General features: G+C 40.8%; 1 protein-coding gene across 2 annotated transcripts in view; it reads left to right on the forward strand.

Moving 5' to 3' along the window:
* Window positions 1–1676: 1676 nt before the first annotated feature.
* LOC122539310 (folliculin-interacting protein 2-like) overlaps window positions 1677–21007 on the forward strand; it is a 117518-nt gene continuing 98187 nt past the window's right edge. For both annotated transcript variants that reach the window (XM_043674008.1, XM_043674009.1), the window contains exon 1: window positions 1677–1841. In XM_043674008.1, coding sequence (XP_043529943.1) covers window positions 1753–1841 — 89 coding nt within the window. In that variant the 5' untranslated portion in view covers window positions 1677–1752. The remainder of the gene's footprint in view (window positions 1842–21007) is intronic.

The following is a 21007-nucleotide window of genomic DNA, read 5'->3' on the forward strand; positions in this document are numbered from 1 at the left end:
AGCAACATATTGGAAAATTTAGATGTACAAAGGTTCTGGGTGTCTTTGCACACCAGTCGACAAGTAGGCAGAAAGCAATTTCGAAGGCATACAGCATATTGGTGTTTATTATTAGTGAGTTTGAATTCAGAAGTAAGGACATCTAAATCCAAAGATGTGCAGGTCAGGTGAATTGGCCATGCTAAATTGCCCATAGTGTTAGGTGCAATAGTCAAGGGTAAACATAGGGTGAATGGGTCTGGGTGGGTTACTCTTTGGAGGGTTGGTATGGACTTGTTGGGCCGAAGGGCCTGTAGGGAATCTAATCTAATATAAATGGCTGTTTCTGTTATATAGGGTCTTGGTGAGACCACATCTGGTTTACTATGTACAATTTGGTCTCCCTTACTAAGAAAGGATATATTTAAGGTATTGGAGTAGAGGATCCCTGTGATGGCAGGATTGTCTTCTGATGAGAGATTGACAGGGTCCAAAACTACTCGAGTTTAGCAGGATGAAAAGGATTTGATTGAAACTTGTAAAATGTTAGATGAAGTGATGATCTTTTTCCTAGTTGGGAGTCTAGAATCAGGAATCACGGTCTGGAACACATGGTAGGCCATTTCGGACCGAAATGAGAAAACAGTTCTTCACTTAAAAGTTGAGTGTGGAAAAAGTGAAATTCTCTTCCACAGAAAGCTGTGGAGGGATTCACTGAATATATTCAAGAAAGACAGGTTTTATTTTTAGATTCTAAAGGTATCAAGAGGTATGAGGCAAATAGGGGAATGTGACATGATGCAGAGGATGAGCCATTATGGCGGCATGGTGGCTTAGTGGCTAGCACTGCAGCCTCATGGTCCCAGGTTCGATTCCAGTCTTGGGCGACTGTCTGTGTGGAGTTTGCACATTCTCCCCATGTCTGTGTAGGTTTCCTCTGGGTGCTCTGGTTTCTTCCCACAATCCAAAGACGTGCCGGTCAGGTGAATTGGCCATGCTAATTTGCCCATAGTGTTCGGTGCATTAGTCAAAGGGAGATGGGTGTGGGTGGGTTACTCTTCAGAGGGTCGGTGTGGACTGTTTCCACACTGTAGGGAATTTTTTTAAAAAATTATCATATTGAATGGTGGAGCCTGAGGGGCTGAATGGTTCACAGTTTTTATGAAATCTGAAGCCAGAGCCAGTTCATCCAAAATTTCAACCTTTATACTGTAGTTCAATTAACACCATCCTCATTTCTAACGAAGACACTTGCAAAGTAGTCAGCATTTCATTTACAGGTCCATAAGTAGATCTACCTCCTTTGACTCGACTTTTATTATTTATATCTGCAGTGCATCGAACTAGTGTCAGCTGTTTGCTGCATTTATGCTTCACAGCCACTTGGTTGCGATGTGAAATGGATGCCAGCAGCACCTTGGTCAGTGTTCAGCAACCACTCAGTAAACTGGAGCCCGACCCGATCCTCTCACCTTTCAGCAGCCACGTGGGAAAGGCGTGCAGGAGCCGAGTGGGGGGGGGTACGTGGGCCGTTCGGTTTTGATCCAATTAAAGCACGCCCGTTTGTCTGCTTTCGTCCAATCAGCAAACGTGCTTTCCAGATCGAATCCAATCGGAAAGTTGGGGGCTGTTGGGCACTGTCCAATGAAAGTGTGCGATGCGGTTGGAAACCTAGCGCCAGTCACATGACGGTAAGGGACTAGATGGAATTGTTTAACTTTTATGTACAATGCTGCCGAATGATTTTATTTTGTACCAGTAAAATGGTACAAAATGGCTCCGACTCTGCTGGAAAAGCTGTTTAATAAAAGGACAAATGTGGCGTCGCCTTCGAAAAGTCCCAAGGAGGGTCCAGGGTTTAGGTAATGTCGAGTGAAATGTTTGGTATGGTGTAAGGGGATCTGCAGTAGGGCATTTGGGGACATAGCGGGAGAGGGAGGCACAGGGATCCGGGGTCTTATTAATATTTGATGTCAGACAGGGGAGGCGTTCCAAAACGTGTGCCTTTGTGAAATTCTCTTGCCAGCAATAAATGCTGGCTTATTGTTCTTGTAGTTAACCTCAGTTGCTATAGGGTGGTTTATATTTACAAGTGTTTGCTATTATCAATTTCTGTATGCCAAAACGATATGTATTTTTCAACTAGTATTTGATGTTTATGTGAAAATAAATTAATTTAAAACAATTCCTCTGATTTCATGATGGATATGTTCAGAAATTACCATTAACTTCCTGTACCATTTCTGTAGGTTTGTACTGATAAGTAGTTTTGTACTTCGTATTATAATTATGGTTTGGATTGAAATATTAGTGACTGGTGGCTTCCTCTGGAGAAATAGTTCGTACTGCTTCACCATACAGTAATAGACATCAGTTTGCAATTAGGATGGAAAATGCTTGTTGATCCTTAACTTAAAAAACTTGAATGCCTTCCTTATCATAGTAGGAAGTATTTGCTTATGTGACTGTGTTATGAAATACAAAGTAAACTTACAATAAGTAGGGTTGAAAGAATTATTGCCCTTGCACTGGCTTTAAAAGCTTTACTCTGCAGAACATGTTTCTTTGAACTACAAATTTAAGGTCACTGAAAGCTCATCTGTACTTGTAAGTAGCCTTCAATTTTCTGTTTGATAGTGTATGCGGTATGTATATGTGATTTTCAATAATGCATGAAAAGTGGAAGTACAGACCTGGTTCACTGTAGTCACAAGGTTTTGTTGCTTGAGTTGAGGGAATATGCAGGGATGAGTTGATAAATCTCAGATGATTTTTTAAAGAAACCAATTTGAGAATTTCAGAATTGGACCTATTCATGCACCTGGCCTGAGAATAATATAGAGTCAAACAAAAATGCTTATTTGAGATTCTTGTATTCAAGTTTTCAAAAATACTTCAAAAGATAATTGCATTTGTGTGGGGGCTTGTTAGTGAGTTACATTATTGCAATTCAGTTTCTCATCTGCATTCTACCCATTAGTGCATCATTTGAAAACAGGTATCCACATGTACACTGACAACAAGTAGTTCTCTCCATGTCTTCAATCTTTTAAATTGTCAGGGCAGCTTGTCAACCTCCAGTACTAGATAAGCAGAAACTTGCTTGAATTCAGTATTGAGAAAACTGTAACCATCTTCAAGATTCATCCTTAAACAGTACTTTTGTTATTGGCCACTGATCCCATCCTTTGTGGAAATGATGCAGCCTTAAATAGACTGTCCACAACGCCTTTTATTTATTATTACTTCCAGCTTTGATTATTCTAAATACACTCCTGGCCAGTTTCTGACTCTCTGTCTTCTATAAGCTTGAGCACATCCAAAACTCTTCTGCCATATGCTTATTGCCACAAATCACCCTCAATTATTATTCTTGAGCTCACTGACTTACACTGGCATTTGTTCAAAATCTGACTTGATTTTAAAATGCTCACTCTTGTTTGCAGATCTCTCCCTGATCTTGTCTTTCCCTATCTCTATAATCTCCAGTCTCTCAGTTCTCTGCGCTCCTCAATGTTGGGCTCCTTGAGCATCCCTAATTCTAATCACGCCACTGTTGTGGTGGCTAAACTTTCAGCTATCTGAACATACAAGGTAGAATTTGCTTCATAAAACTCTTTGCCATTTTTTTGCGTAAAATGCCCTTTAAAATTTGCAACTTTGACCAAGCTGTTGAGCATCTGCTGTAATGTTATCTTGTGTAGCTTGGTGTTATACGTTTTATAAATGCCCCCCACCCATTGAGTGTTGCAAAATTTTATGTTAACAATGCTATATAAGTATTGGTTTGTTGCATTTGTAGTCAAACTCGAACCTATAAGACAGCTGTCCTGTAACACATTGGTTTCCATTATGAGCTTATGCCAAATTTTCTGTGGAAGTGCCATGAGTATCTGAAAATTTACATGTATTGTTATTGCTGCCCTTTTCCCAGTCTTCCTATTTCAGGTGTATGTCCAAGAGTCTTGAACACTAATGCCTTTAATTGAGGTCGTGTTTTTTTTAGCTGCTCATGTAAAATGCTTCCTTGGTCAGTACATATATAAATGATGAGTGAGATAAACCTAAGGATTGAACTTTGAGGACTCTTGGATTCATTTCTAATCTGGCAACATTCCATTTGCTGTATAAGGGAAGAGCACACTGTGCCTTACTCATGCTTCAGGACACATGTTGATAGAGTAATGTCACACAATGGTTCAAAATTATATAACGCATGGGTCTGGAATTTCTCACAATATTATCAAACAATACTGAAGTAAAACTTTTAACAGCAGTATGGAAGCAGCTTCCATTAAATCTCCATTGCAGTTTGTAAGATAGCTGAGCTTGGGTCTTAAGTTCAACTGGCATTTATACTGGGATTGGACTAGGAAAGAGACAAACTCCGGTTGAGCAAAACAGCTGTTAGAAAATTACCTTCTCACACCACTCAAACACTTGGCCAGGAACAGTAGGTAGCTGTAATGGCAGTTTCTGTGGAATATTTATAGGTTGAATCATATTCCTGATTCAGTATTGGATATGGGTTTCTTTTAAACTTAAAAAAAATTACATCACAGGTGAGGTGCTGGGAGACTGACAGACGTGGTGCCACTGTTTAAGAAGGGTGGTAAGGACGAGCCAGGGAACTACAGACCAGGTGAGCCTGACGTCGGTGGTGGGCAAGTTGTTGGAGGGAATCCTGAGGGACAGGATGTACATGTATTTTGAAAGGCAAGGACTGATTAAGGATAGTCAACATGGCTTTGTGTGTGGGAAATCATGTCTCTCAAACTTGATTGAGTTTTTTTGAAGAAATAACAAAAAGGACTGATGAGTGCAGAGCAGTAGATGTGATCTATATGGACTTCAGTAAGGCGTTCGACAAGGTTCCCCATGGGAGACTGATTAGCAAGGTTAGATCTCTCAAAATAAAGGGAGAACTTGCCATTTGGATATAGAACTGGCTCAAAGGTAGAAGACAGGCCTCCAGTCTGAAAAACAACTCTCCACCACCACCCTGTGACCAGTGGAATGCCACAAGGATCGGTGCTGGGTCCTCTACTTTTTGTCATTTACATAAATGATTTGGACACGAGCATAAGAGGTACAGTTAGTAAGTTTGCAGATGACACCAAAATTGGAGGTGTGGTGGACAGCGAAGAGGGTTACCTCAGATTATAACAGGATCTGGACCAGATGGGCTAATGGGCTGAGAAGTGGCAGAAGGAGTTTAATTTGGATAAATGCGAGGTACTGCATTTTGGGAAAGTAAATCCTAGCAGGACTTATACACTTAATGGTAAGGTCCTAGAGAGTGTTGCTGAACAAAGGGACCTTGGAGTGCAGATTCATAGCTCCTTGAAAGTGGAGTCGCAGGTAGGTAGGACAGTGCTTTCCTTTATTGGTCAGAGTATTGAGTACAGGAGTTGGGAGGTCATGTTGCGGCTGTACAGGACATTGGTTAGGCCACTGTTGGAATATTGCATGCATTTCTGGTCTCCTTCCTATCAGAAAGATGTTGTGAAACTTGAAAGGGTTCAGAAAACATTTACAAGGATGTTGCCAGGGTTGGAGGATTTGAGCTACGGGGAGAGGCTGAACAGGCTGGGGCTGTTTTCCCTGGAGCGTCGGAGGCTGAGGGTGACCTTATAGAGGTTTACAAAATCATGAGGGGCATGGATAGGATAAATAGACAAAGTCTTTTCCCTGGGGTGGGGGAGTCCAGAACTAGAGGGCATAGGTTTAGGGTGAGAGGGGAAAGATACAAAAGAGACCTAAAGGGCAACATTTTCACACAGGAGGGTGGTATGTGTATGGAATGAACTGCCAGAGGGAGTAGTGGAGGCTGGTACAATTGCAACATTTAAAAGGCATTTGGATGGGTTAATGATTAGGAAGGGGTTTGGAGTGATATGGACCGGGTGCTGGCAGGTGGGACTAGATTGGGTTGGGATATCTGGTCGGCATAGATGGGTTCGACCAAAGGGTCTGTTTCCATGCTGTACATCTGACTCTGGTTTTGTCAGAATTTATAAAAATTTTGCATTATAAGCCTTTTATTTGTGACTTCTTGACAGCAAGCAAGCAAACTGAATTGGAACCTAACAGAATTTCTTAAACCTACTAAACCAAAGTAGCGCAGGGAAATTATCAAACATGTACTGAGATACAGTGTAAAGCATTCTAATGCATGCTAACCAGACACATCATACCTTCTAAAAGTACATCAGGGTAATAGAACAGAATGCAGAATGAAATGTTAAAGCTGCAGAGAAAGATGAGCTCCAGTATATGAGGTCCATTTAGAAGTATGATAACAGTGGGGAAGAAGCTGTTGTGAAATCTGTTGATCCATGTTCTCAAATTCCAGTATCTTCTGTCCAATGGAAGAGTATAATCAGAGTGAGAGGGGCCTTTATGTTGGCTGCTTTACTAAGAGAGTGGGAAATGTAGAGAGTCAATGAAAGACTAGCATTTGTGATGGCTGCGTTCACAATTCTGTGTACTTTCTTGTCGTTGCCATCCAAGCTGTGATACATCTGGATAGGATGCTTTCTGTGATGCATCTATAAAAATTGGTAAGAGTCATTGTGGACATGCTGTAATTTTTGTTAGCCTTCTGAGGAAGTACAGGTGTTTGGTGTGCTTTCTGGACTGTAGCAGCGATTTGGATGGGCCAGGATAGATTGCTGGATATATTTACTCGTAGAGAAATGAAGCTCTTGACCACTTCCATCTCAGCACCATTGATACAATGTCCTCCAATCTGTTTCCTGAAGTTGATGACCAGCTCCTTTCCTTTGCTGACATTTGTTGTCTTTTCACCATGCTATTAAGCTGTCCATATCCTTTTTTACTCTGTCTTGACACTATTTGAGATCCAACCCACTATGGTAGTTTCATTAACAAATTTGCAAATGGAGTTCGAGGTGAATTTGGCCACACAGTTGTGGATGTATAAGTAGTGTACTGAGGACTGCATATGCAGCCTTGCAGGCACTGATGTTCAGGATTTTTGTGGAGGAGATGTTGTCACATATCTTAGCAGATCGCAGTCTGCTGACTCGGGGAGTTGAGGATCCAATTGCAAAGAGGGTAACAGAGTCCTAAGTTGCTTGTCCATGACCCAACAATTGCTTACTCATTGTAGGTCAGGAATTTGGTGAAATAAATACTGATGTCTTAAAGAGTCCTCGTTAGAAATGGTGGTGGCAGCAGCCTTAAAAAGCTTAAAGGTCGACAAATCTCTGGGACTTGATCAAGTGGACTCCAAGGCTTTGTGAGAAGTCAAGGAAGAAATTACAGGGCCTCGAGCAGAGAGATTTGCGTCATCTACAGCTGCAAGTGAGGTGCCAAAAGACTGTAGGATAGCTAATGTGCCTTTAGTTTAAAAAAAGGGCCACGAGAAGAAGCCTGGGAACGATATAGAGGAATGTTGATTTATCTGAAGGAGATCTCAAGGACCTGATAGAAACATTGCATCAAAGAAGTGTTTCCAGCAGTGATTGTATCTTTTGTTTAGTGATTTTAAATAGGGACTGTGTTCAAATGACTGTGTGTGTCTCTGTTTTCACCCCTGCCCCCCCCTCCCCCGAGGTTTACACAGGGGTGTACCCTAAACCCCACCCCCTTTCCCCAGATAATCTCTCCAACATTGTCTTTTTCAGGGCAAACGTGGAACTTGTCAAAACATTGCAGTTCAAAGTGGTGTGTGTGTATGCTATTTGGAATCTTGCCTCACAAAGGCAGCAGCAGTTTTGTTGGTGTCCGGTCCAGCGGCCCCAGAGGTGGGGGGGGGCTCGCGCACTGAGTGAAGCTGCAGTCTCCTGAATGCGGAGCAGACTTTTTAAAAACTCCAAGCCCCAGAGGAAAAACATTTAATTGATTATCTGAACGAAATAGTGCTCGCCCATCAAGTTCGGATAATCGAGGTTCCTTGTAGACCCCTGAGTCTAAAGTCAGTGGTGGGCAAGTTATTGGAGGGAATTCTGAGACAGAATTTATATGCATTTGGAGAGGCAAGGTCCGATTAGGGATAAGCAGCATGCAGTTGTGTGTGCAAAATCATGTCTGTCAAACTTGATTGAGTTTTTTGAAGAGGTGACCAATAAGATATATATGTACTGCTCTGCCTTCATCGATTATACACTTTAGCAAGGCCTTTGACAAGGTTTTGTGTGGCAAACTGGTTAGTAAAGTTAGAATCCCTGAAGAAGGGCTTATGACGGAAATGTCGATTCTCCTGCTCCTTTGATGCTGCCTGACCTGCTGCGCTTTTCCAGCAACACATTTTTAAGCTCTGATCTCCAGCATCTGCAGTCCTCACTTTCTCCTAGTAAAGTTAGATCACATGGGATTCAGGGTCAGCGTGGCAATTGCGTATCCAATTTGCTTGACGGTAGGAGATAGAGGGGTGATGGCTAAGGGTTGTTTATCAGACTGGAGGCTTGTGAGCCGCAGTGTTCTGCAGGGATTGGTGCTGGATCTATTGTTGTTCATCATTTATTCAAATGATTTGGATGAGAATGTAGGAAGCATGGTTTGGGAGTGATACGAAAATTGATGGTATAGTGGCCAGTGAAGAAGGTTATCTCCAAGTGCAAAAGAATTTTGATCAGTTGGGCCAACAGGCCAAAGTGGCCAATGGAGTTTAATTTAGATAAATGTGAGGTCTGACACTTTGGTAAGACTACCAAGGACCGACCTTGCACAGTTAATGGTCGGGCCCTGGGAGTGTTGTTGAACATAGACCTAGAGTTCAACTGCATAATTTCTTTTGAAAGTTGCATCGTAGGTGGTTAAGAAGGCATTTGGCATGCTTGCCTTTGTTGCTCAGACCATTGAGTGTAAGAGTTGAACATAATGTTGTGGTTGTACAGTTTCCTAGTTAGGCCACTTTGGAGTATCTTGTATGGTTCTGATCACCCTGCTATATTGTTAAATTGGAGATAGTGCAGAAAATGTAAAGGATGTTACCAGGACTGTGGGGTTTGAGTTATAAGGAGAGGCTTGAAATACTGGAGCATAGAAGGTGAGGGGTGACATTTGGAGGCTTGTAAAATCATGAGGGGCGTGATTTTATAAGGTGAAATAGCAAAAGTCTTTTCCCTAGGGTAGGGAGTTCAAAACTAAAGACTATATATTTTTAAGGTAAGGAGGGAAATATTTAAAAGGGACCTTTTCACGCATAGGATGATTCAAAAGTCAAATGAACTGCTGGAAGAAGTGATAGATGCAGGTACAGTTTCAACTTCCTAAAAGACATTAGGACAAGTATATAAATAGGAAAGATTTTAGAGTGTTCTGAGTCAAAGGGGAAATGGGGCTAGTTTAGATGGGAAATCTGGTCAGCATGGGCAAGTTGGACCAAAAGATCTTTGTGACTTTGACTAAATTAGTTTCTGCATCACTTGTTAGTGACTGCTTCAGAATTATTTAATTGACTTAAGGGTTTTGAGACAAACTGGTGATTGCATAGAGGCTATTTCTGATCTTTCTGTGCAAAATCATAGCCAGTCTAACATGTATTGTTTGGGTAACACATTTTGCTTTTTTCCATTAATGGAAAGCAGCCTTTGACAGGACACTTTGATTTAATTTGGCTTCTGAGGTGCATGGTCATGAAGTGGGAGAAAGTGAGGTCTGCAGACGCTGGAGATCAAAGCTTTATTGCTGGAACAGCACAGCAGGTCAGGCAGCATCTAGGGAACAGGAGATTCGACGTTTCGGGCACATGCCCTTCTTCAGGTCATGAAGTGGTCATTCTGATAATTTTCATGCTTCACATGCTCCAACTGAACTTTAAGAATCATTTAACTTTACAGACCAATTTATTGCACCACCAGGCTGCTGTATTTTTGACTGAAATATGAATTTATGGTTGTGTGTGCATTGCAGAAGCTTCTTAAGCAATCGCTTGTCCTATACATTATGAAACTAAATCAAGTGTGTGTGTCATGTTCAAAGCTTGCAATCATGCAGTGGTCGTCTTATAAGATGAAAACAATAAAACATTTTTGAAAATCATTTTAATTCTATAAAATAAAATACTATTTGATTTGCCAGACCTAGTAAATTACTAGTTCTGATCATGCAAGTAATTCAGTCAGTTCCCATGGAAACTAGTATTAACTCTTTTTAGATGAAACAAGCTGGTGCCATGAAGCTTATTATGGAAGCACATCATATTTATTAAGTATAAATTAGCTAATGAACTGAAGCTTGTTATTTTTGGCAATAAATATTTTAATTGTATTTCTGCAACCACAAATTAAAAATTCCTTGGTGATGAAAACGTCTGAAAACCAACCTTCCAGCTCAGCAAGCAAACTTGCATCCAGAACCTCAACCTGAACTACAAATCTTCTCAACTTGCTAAAAATCCCATAAATCCTACTTTCACATAGATGCAAATAGTTCAACCAGTAAGGTGGTTGTGCACAGTTTACTAGCCTTTTCTGTACGGCAGATCACAAATTGAATGCCAGTGCTGAAAAGTTTCAGATTTCCAAATGTTATTTCTTTTTTGCAGCCATAACTAAGTGGCTGTCTGATTATTTTCCTGCTTTGGATTAAAAAAAAACCTTTTTGAACCAAAACAAGCTTGTTTGTCATTCTTGGCTCATAAAAGGAATGAAGGATGTCCATTAAAGTAGAGAAAGGCATTTGGTTTGGCATGAATTTTCCAATGCTGTGTTAGAGTGTGCTGAGGTACTGGTAATGTTGCAGATCCTGAGATTGGGAGCCACCTGTTTCAAATGATCAGTGGAGAGGCTGCTTCATGCTGTGCAAGACAGGTCTCCAGGCATTCTGTAATAGTTTAAATTTAGCATTCCTTATAAGAAATTCCTATATAGTGCTTTACATTATCTGAGAAATAATCTCTAAATGTATTTCTCAGACTCTGAAGTACGTTCAGTATCTCCAACTGGTACAGTAAACTTGCAGAAAGTGTGAATTCCAAATATTTTCTTTAACGAATGATCGGTTTTCCTATGGTGTTAGGTAAGGGGGGTATATTGGCAAAGAGTGTGGTTCCCTAAATAGCAGATGAATCCAAGGGGTACTTGAGTAATTTACTTAATAGGAATTATTTTCATACTTTTGAATGAGAATTTTTTTTAATATTCTGACCTTTTTTTTACATAGTCTAGGTGTTCTCAGACTTTGGGCCTTCATAACATTTGAGTTCTAGGTGGGAGTGAGGCTGAGCAGCAAAAACACATCCTTTTTGTGGGAGCAGGACAAGATGCAGTTATGATTGAAGGAGCAGCAAATTTGGGAGAAAGGAAACCTGTGATTGGAAAAACCGCATGAGTGAGCACTGATATCTGGAGCTAGAGCATCATAAATAACACTTGTTACTGAGCTTACAGTGACCATTATTTTGTCCCTTTTTGGAGTATGTTTGGGGGCAGGTGGGAAGCCAGATATCAGGAAGATTATGACTCTAGAATAGCAATTACAATGCTGCATTCGCTATGGCATAAGACGTGTATTATATAAAGAAAAAGAAAATACAAAACATAAGAGCAAAGACCCAGAAAAAAAATTGAAATGGGATTTTTTTTTGAGGTAGTTGAATTTTAGGAAATTAAACTGTAACCCTGAGAATGACCAAAGCGACCAGCAGATGCAGCTCAGTAGGTGATCAGGTATATTTTCACATAAGGTGGTAAATGTTTCAAATGGACTTTCTGTGGAGATGATGATAATGATCAATAACATCGAAGCTTTTTAAGAGGAAATTGGGTAAGTCAGTACTTGGTCATCTTTATTGCACTAAAATGCCAGTTTTAATTTCTCTATAGCCTCCCTGCTTTTCGTTTTTGTCACCTTTCTCTGACTGTATAACCCTCTAAGATATATGATCCAAATGGAACCTTTTGCATATTCCTGATTTTAATTAACACCTCTATTCACTCAGCCTTCTCCTGTTGAGATTCTAAATGTTGGAGTTCTGTCTCTGTCTTGCCATCTCTTTTCACTGAGGCACAGCTTAAAACTCACCTTTTGTCCAAGATTTCAGCCTGATTCTGCTATCTCTTTTTGTGACTCTTTCATTTTTGTTTGCTCCTGTGAAGTACCTTGAAACATTGTACTGCATTAAAAGTGATGTATAAGTACAAGTTGTTGAGATCGTTTGAGAGACGTAAGCATGGTGGGTGGCACTGTGGTTAGCACTGCTGCCTCACAGTGCCAGAGACCCGGGTTCAATTCCCGCCTCAGGCGACTGACTGTGTGGAGTTTGCACTTTCTCCCCGTGTCTGCGTGGGTTTCCTCCAGGTGCTCTGGTTTCCTCCCACAGTCCAAAGATATGCAGGTCAGGTGAATTGGCCATGCTAAATTGCCCGTAGTGTTAGGTAAGGGGTACATTTTGGGGTATGGGTGGGTTGCGCTTCGGCGGGGCGGTGTGGACTTGTTGGGCCGAAGGGCCTGTTTCCACACTGTAATGTAATCTAATCTAATCATGACGTGCATTTTGTTCCTGAAGTATGAACTGAACTGGTCTCTTCAGGTTTTGTACTATTAGATTAGCAGTCAAGGAACTTCATCTTTTTGGCTGCATTCTCCGAGGATACTTTTGAAATGTTCAGAGCAAGACAGTTTTAATTTTGTTTTTTCTTTCCATCCTCCCTTCCATTTCTGTTAACCTGCAGGATCAGACTTGGCTTGGGCGTAGAAGAAGGTTTGAGTGAGAAAATGTTTTCATTTTAAATGACTTTTCCCAGTAGCTGTGAAGTGCAAGTATGCAATGAGAGTAAGGTGTTTCCAAAGCTAGACATAATTACAAAATGAGCATAGACTTTTTAAACCTTCTCTTTTTAAAAAAAAACTAAACTTTTTAGTGACTTTCCATATTTTGCTGAGCCTCCCAACAATGTTAAGTTATTGGATTTAGGTGAGACAATTTGCATTGCCATTAATTGCTAGGTAACTCAGCATTCATATAGAGGTAGTTCTCCTATAATGTGATTCCAATGCAACGCTATTTTAGGAAAAATCCCATTTTAGAAACGGTGCTTAGTATTGGTGATGTAATCATGTTACAGCCAACACATATTTTAAAAGTTTCCACTTTAGAAAGTGTCCCCAATTTGTCAATCATGTTATAACAGAACCTGTATTTCATTGAAGCTGGAAACGTTTGAACGTGCTCACAGATTCCTGTGAAAGAATAGAATTAGACTTGTCACTAAATAACTAATAAAAATGGACTCTGGTTATTATAACCACTTTTTGCACACTGTAAACAGTTGGGAAGATATGGGCTGGTGCTTTTAATAGGGTTCTGGATCAGTGGTGCTGGAAGAGCACAGCAGTTCAGAAGCATGTTTTTAACACCACAGTGTATGTTAGATCACAGCTGCTGAACAACTTCTCTGGCTCTGAGAAATTAATTTTACAAGTGTGCTGCTTGATCCTCAAAATTACTGTTGTAGAAATTCTGAAACCTTATTAGTTTGCTTTCCTTCATTAGTCCGAGCATTGAGTATAGAAGTTGGGAGGTCATATTGTCGCTGTACAGAACATTGATTAGGCCATTTTTGGAATATTATATACAGTTCTGGTCTCCCTCCTATCAGAAGGATGTTGTGAAACTTGAAAGGGTTCGTAAAAGATTTGCAAGGATGTTGCCAGGATTGGAGGGTTTGAACTATAGGGAGAGGCTGAATAGGCTGGGGCTGTTTTCCCTGGTGCTTTGGAGGCTGAGAGGTGAACTAAGAGGTTTATAAAATCACAAGGAGCATGGATAGGATAAAAACAAATTATTTTCCCTGAGTTGGGGGAGTCCAGAACTAGAGGGCATAGGTTTAGGGTTAGAGAGGAAAGTTTTTTAATAAGGGACCTGAGGAGCAACGTTTTTCACACAGGATGATGCATGTATGGAATGAGCTGCCAAACAAAGTGGTGGAGGCTGGTACAATTACAACGTTTTAAAGGGCACTTGGATGGGTGCATGAATAGGAAGGGTGCATGAATAGGAAGGGTTTTGAGGAATATGGGACTAGATTAATTTGGGATAATTGGTCGGTATGGAGAAGTTGGATCTTTCCATGCTTTACATTTCTATGATTATTTCCTGTTTTTCTTTCTCCCTTTAAAAGTTGAGAACTGCAGGGCTGCAATTAGTTTATTATACAACTCTGGAGTATGGGAAAAACATGCCCACGTTAAACTATCCATATGGAATTTATATTTTTAAAACTAATGTTGGGAAAGGAAATAGAATATTAATACTACTGAAATCTATACATTCAAGTACCTGTTTTGTAGCCACTTAAATTTTTCATGCTCCTTCCAGTCTGGAAACCTTTTAATATTCCAAGTTCTATTCATAGAAACTCTAAGGTTATTACTGCGTACTAGTAACAATTGACTTGTAATCTACTTTTCAAATGTCGTTTTAGTTTTTAATGAACACAGTGCTAAGTTAAAAGCCAATATAATTCTAATGATTGGCTTGAACAGATGACTGGTAAAGTTTTATAATCATGATACAAGAAACTTATTTTTGGAAGTGGGGAGGTGACTGTTGACATTTTTTTGTATTTGTGCAATTGATGCATTCAACAAGATCCCTAGTTCATATAAATAAATCTGGAGATCTGAACCAAAGGCAAATTGCTGGAGAAATTCAGCAGGTCTAGCAGCATTTTCAAGAGTCCCTGGATTCTAAATGTTAACTCTGCTTTCTTCCCACAGATGCTGCCAGACTTGCTGTGTTTCTCCAGCAATTTGTTTTTATTTCGGGTCCCAAGTTTGATCCCTGATCTCTGTTCCGTTAATAGAACTTGGGTTGCTATCTCTCCTGAATTAACTTCATACAGGATTGTCTGTCCCCTACTTTCAACAGCAGGAAATGAGATATTGGAGTAAATATCTTCAGGAGATTTAACTAATTGACTTCTCAGAAAGGCATTGGACATCTGAATTGGGAATTCAGTTCCATTGAGAAATGTTGCTGTGTGGAGGCAAGTGACAATTATTTTTGTGATTTCCCTGTAAACTATGGCAGTTAGCTAACCTTGTCCTGTTGCATTTATCCAATATGTATAGGCTTGTGTTTTTGGACTGGAAAGACTGTGGCTAGTGAATTTCCTGTTTCTAAACTAGGATCAGTGCTGCAGTTATGCAGTTCCTACTGCTGAGGTTTAGAAACTTCGTAAATGGAGATGTAAGCATGTTGTTATCAATGCTACCTGGCTGCATGTTGGGCAAACCTGTTAAGCGGACCAATGACTAGGAATGCTTCAGATTCTTATACAAGAGAAACTGTTGTTGTGACTCCCAGGTGAAATGTCTTGGAACTTTTGAAGTTATTACATTAGCTAAGTTTGTTGTGGTTCTGTTTGCCGAGCTGGGAATTTGTCTTGCAAACGTTTCGTCCCCTGTCTAGGTGACATCCTCAGTGCTTGGGAGCCTCCTGTGAAGCGCTTCTGTGATGTTTCCTCCTGCATTTATAGTGGCCTGTCTCTGCCGCTTCCGGTTGTCAGTTCCAGCTGTCCGCTGTAGTGGCCGGTATATTGGGTCCAGGTCGATGTGTTTGTTGATGGAGTTTGTGGATGAGTGCCATGCTTCTAGGAATTCCCTGGCTGTTCTTTGTTTCGCTTGCCCTATAATGGTAGTGTTGTCCCGTCGAATTCATGTTGCTTATCATCTGCGTGTGTGGTTACTAAGGATAGCTGGTCGTGTCGTTTCGTGGCTAGTTGGTGTTCATGGATACGGATCGTTAGCTGTCTTCCTGTTTGTCCAATGTAGTGTTTTGTGCAGTCCTTGCATTGGATTTTGTACACTGCATTGGTTTTGCTCATGTTGGGTACCGGGTCCTTCGTTCTGGTGAGTTGTTGTCTGAGAGTGGTTGTTGGTTTGTGTGCTGTTACTCATAACAGCACACAAACCAACAGCCAATCTCTGACAACAACTCACCAGAACGAAGGACTCGATACCCAACATGAGCAAAACAAATGTAGTGTACAAAATCCCATGCAAGGACTGCACAAAACACTATATAGGACAAACAGGGAGACAGCTAACGATCCGTATCCATGAACACCAACTAGCCACGAAACGACATGACCAGCTATCCTTAGTAACCACACACAGATGATAAGCAACATGAATTCGACGGGACAACACTACCATTATAGGACAAGCCAAACAGAGAACAGCCAGGGAATTCCTAGAAGCATGGCACTCATCCACAAACTCCATCAACAAACACATCGACCTGGACCCAATATACCGGCCACTACAGCGGACAGCTGGAACTGACAACCGGAAGCGGCAGAGACAGGCCACTATAAATGCCGGAGGAAACATCACAGAAGCGCTTCACAGGAGGCTCCCAAGCACTGAGGATGTCACCTAGACAGGGGACGAAACGTTTGCAAGACAAATTCCCAGCTCGGCGAACAGAACCACAACAACGAGCACCCGAGCTACAAATCTTCAACCAAACTTTGATTGATTAGCTAAGTTTTTTTAGCTCAAGCATAAGCAGGGGAGATTTGCGGACTTCCTTCATCTCCTCCCCTACAACTAAGATTTAATATTATCGGTCCCTTGAGTTGATTTTGATTTAGACAATGGCTTTGACAGAAACCTGAATCCTTTCCCATCAGCATTTTTTTTTGTAGATAGTACATGAAGTTTCATTTCATGGTATTAGAATTCTCTGAATAATTGCTTTACTGAGGGTATGTCAAGATTAGCAAGATGTACAAAGTCAGAGAAGATGAATGTTGAAATACTTCCCTCAATTTGTAAACTGAAAATAAACCAAACAATTATTGCAGTATGGTAGAATAAGAAAAATGACAAAACCTGAATTCAGATTTAATTGTTCAAGTTTGCTGCTATTTGGAAACTAAGTCACCATTCTTAAGTTGTTTATTTAACTGTGCAAAATACCTCCACATTTTATGATGTGAAAGGTGCTTTAAGATCCTTTCTGAGAAGTGCTAACAGAATTCACTTCTCTTCAACAAAACAATACACTTACTGGTCATATTGCCCTCTTGAGAGCCAAATATGGCTCAATTGATAAAACCCTAGCCTCTAGTTAAGGATCTTTTGGTTCAACTACTAAACTAGAGTTTGAGTACACAATGTTCCAGCACAGTACTGAGGGTGTGTTGCATTGTCAGTGTTTCCATTTGCACTTGTGGCATTGAAATATGGATTTTAAAGGTCCATGATTGATTATTCCCAGTATTCTACCAATAGTTACCGCTCAACCAACATCACAGAAGAATGGATTCTCTCTGGTGATTTATCATATTGCTGTTTCTGAAAGTTTGCTGTGCAAAGAAAATTGGCTCCAAGTTGTTTACATGACAATGGTGTTCTGGTTTAAAAACACTATATTGGCTGGCTGTAAAAGTGCTTTGGGAGATCTATGATTGCGAAAACTGCCATAAAGATCAATGTCGCCATTTATAGCAAGGGCAAACAATAAACCTGTAACAAATACTATATGTTCTTAGGTATGTGACTGAGATGACTTTCATCCAGCCTACAGTTGCAGGTCCTGCAACTAGTGAGTGGATGGTATTTGAGATGGGTAAGTGGATTATTCACGCACTCCTTCTGCAATTTGACCTTTGCCTTTACCTGGGCCTGTCAGAAGTGCTTTTATCCAGTTTGGACATTCACGTTATGGAAATGATGCCATAATTTTTGATTAACTATTAGATGAAGCAACATTCTTTTTGTGCTGGAAAGACTAATCATTTATGCTCAGTTTCTTGCCATAGGAAAGGATCTAGGGACATTAATGCAAAGAAGATGCCTTGCAAATGGCGCTTTCAATGATTTAAAGGTACAACTAGTCTAAAATCAACCACTAAGCGTTGGGTATTGAATCAGGAGAAATGTGTTCGGGCTAAGACTTAAAACGCCGATAATATCGGTCTTTTAAATGCAATTTTATACTATTGCTATAGTTTTTCTCATTTTCTTTCATGGTATATGACCTTCTCTGGCTGGACCAGCATTTATTGTCCATCCTAATTTGTCTTTTGAAGGTGATGGTGAACTACCTTTCTTGAACTGATGTCTGTTTGATGGGGGTATACCCATAATGCTATTGGAAGATTCCAGGATTCTGACCCAGCAACAATAAAGGAACAGTGACCTTACTTTCAAGTCAAGAAAGGGAACTTGCAGGGTGTGATGTTCCAATGTAGCTGCTGGTCTGTCCTTGTAGCTGGCAGTGTTGTGGCTTTGGAAGATGCTCCTTAAGGACTCATAGTGAATTTCTGCTGTGCATACTGTAGATGCCACTTATCAGCCCAGGCTTGAATATTGTCAAGGCCTTGCTATATTTAGATACTGAAGTAGTCTGTCTGGGGGGAGCAAAAGGTGCTCAATATTGCGCAATCAACATCGCGCAAATAAAATCCCTGGCCTCTTGACCAAGGGGCGATCATTGAAGCAATTGAAAATGGTTGGGTCTTGGACAGTACCCTGAAGAGCTCATGCAGAGATGACCTGGGGGTGAGTTGTTGACTTCCTGCCACATCTATCTTTACATCTATCTATCATGACTGAGAGGTTTCCCCAATTCCCATTGATTCCAGTTTTGCTAATGCTGGTTGTCAAATGTAGCCTTAATTTCAAGGGTACCCCTTCCAGAGTGCACCTTTTGTTTTTTGTCTGTTTGAATTTAGGTCAGGAGCTGAGTAGCATTGGCTGAATCCAAACTGAGCTCCGCCGCTGCTTGATGGCACAGTTGGTGATTCAATCATCAGTAATGTGATTGAATGTGAGTAGACTGCTGTAGTTGGTCACGTTGGATTTGTGTGTCCTGCTTTGTGTGTATAAGACATGTTTAATTTTCCACGTTAGGTAGGTGCACAATTTATATCTGTACCTGAACAGCTTGGCTAGGAGTGCAACAAGTTCTGGAGCACATCTTCATGACTATTGTTGGAATGTTGCCAGGACCCCACAGCCTTTTCAGAATCTAGTGCTTTAGCCATTTCTTTGATACCGTATGGAGTGAATTGGATTTACTGAAGACTGGGATGTTGGGAGCCACGTGAGGCTGAGCTGAATAATATCCTTGGCACTTCTGGCTCAAAACTGTGGCAAATGTTTCTGCTGCTTTATTGTTTGTTTGTTCTCTTGTGCTGGGCTCTCCCATCATTGAGGGTGGAGAGGTTTTTTTGTGATCTTGACTCCTGGTGAGTTGTTTAATTGTCCACCATTCATGACGACATATGGTCGAACTGCACAGTGTAGATCTACATGGTTTTGGAATCATTTAGCCATGTCTGTCTCTTGCTACTCATGATGTTTTTGGTTTGCTTCTAATTCTGGGTTGTAGCTTCACTGGGTTGACTCCTCAATTTTAGATACTTGTTCCTGGCATCACTGCTGTTCATTGAACTAAGGTTGATCATCTGACTTGATGTTATGGGAAACGCTTGGTGATGGGGTTGCAGATTTTATTAGAGGACACACGGAGGCCAAGTCTTAAGTTGCCAGACTGCTTCCGAATGAATCCCAGCTACTGCGATTACTGTGGCCACACACAAGGATAAGAGGGTATCTTTAGTATGAAGACAGACTTTGTCTCCAAGCAAACTGTGTAGTGGTTGCTCATATTGATCCTGTCCTGGGCAAATGCATCTCTGGTAGGCAGATTTGGTGAGGATGAGTCAAGTGTCTTTTTTCCCTCTTATTGTTTCCCTTGCCAATTCTGCAGATCAGTCTAGTAGCATAGTCTTTTTGGATTCTGCTACTAAGTCATTAGCAATGACACTGCTGAGCTGCTCTCGAAGTCTCCCATTTAACAGTATATTTTGCACCTTTGCCACCCTCAACTGTACTTTAAAGGAAGTACTGAGATGTAATACTGATTCTTCATTTGAGGTGGGAGCATGTACATAGTAATCAGTAAGAGGCTTTCTTGCCCATACTTGACCTGATGCCATGAAACTTCATGACGTCTGCAGTCGGTTGAAGACTTCAAGGGCAACTCCTTCCTGACTGTGTACTGTTGTGCAACTACGTCATCTAGGGCTGTCCTGTTCCACAAGGATAGTAATGGTGTTGTCTGGGATCATTGCATAAAGTGTGATATTGGGAGTGTGACTGCTAGGCTATTGTTTGACCAGGCGAAAGTGAGGACTGCAGATGCCAGAGATCAGAGTCTAGATTAGAGTGGTGCTGGAAAAGCACAGCAGGACAGGCAGCATCTGAGGAGCAAGAAAATCAATGTTTCGGGTGGGAGCACTTCATCGGGAACTGTGTTAAATGGGAGACTTCAAGAGTGGCTCAGCAGTGCCACTGCTAATGGAATCATTCCTGATGAAGGGCTTTTGCCTGAAACGTCAATTTTCCTGCTCCTCGGATGCTGCCTGACCTGCTATGCTTTTCCAGCACCATTCTAATCTTGACTATTGTTTGTTTGACCAGTCTAGGAGGCGTGTCTCCACTAGCTTCCAAATACTGGTAAAGAGGGCTTTCTGGTTTGCCATTGTCATTTCCAATGCTTAGGTCGATGCCAGATCCATTTGATATTGATTCAAATTGTTTAGACTTTTTAATGTTTTGATTCAACTAAGTAGCTTGATGTACCATTTTGAGGGCAGTTAAGAGTCAACCATGTTGTTGTGGGTCTCGAGTAAAGTGTAGGCCATTGCAGGAAAAGCAGCAGCTTTAATTAACTTCCCTAAAGGATAAATGCGATTTTTCATGACAGTGGTTTCAAGACTTGGTTCCATAGTGTTTTTCATTCAGATTCCACCATTTACCCTTTTATTGGATTTGAAACAGGATCCTGAGAACATTTGTGGGGCTCTGGATTACTAGCCCAGTGATTGCCTTCTTTTCTGTTGCATCCTTCCTGTTTCCGCCAAAAAAAACCCTGTTACTAAATATTCATGATTGTGAATGTCTTGGTCCTTACGCATTTGTTTTCTACCATGGAGAAAATTCAGTAGTGGCATAATCCAATTTTAGCATTTGGTGCTTTGTTTTTGTTTTTTTTCTGTTCTAATTTGATTTACAACAGGAACTCTGGCTTTTATTT

The sequence above is a fragment of the Chiloscyllium plagiosum genome, chromosome 32 (genome assembly GCF_004010195.1).
Source record: "Chiloscyllium plagiosum isolate BGI_BamShark_2017 chromosome 32, ASM401019v2, whole genome shotgun sequence".
Taxonomy (NCBI): domain Eukaryota; kingdom Metazoa; phylum Chordata; class Chondrichthyes; order Orectolobiformes; family Hemiscylliidae; genus Chiloscyllium; species Chiloscyllium plagiosum.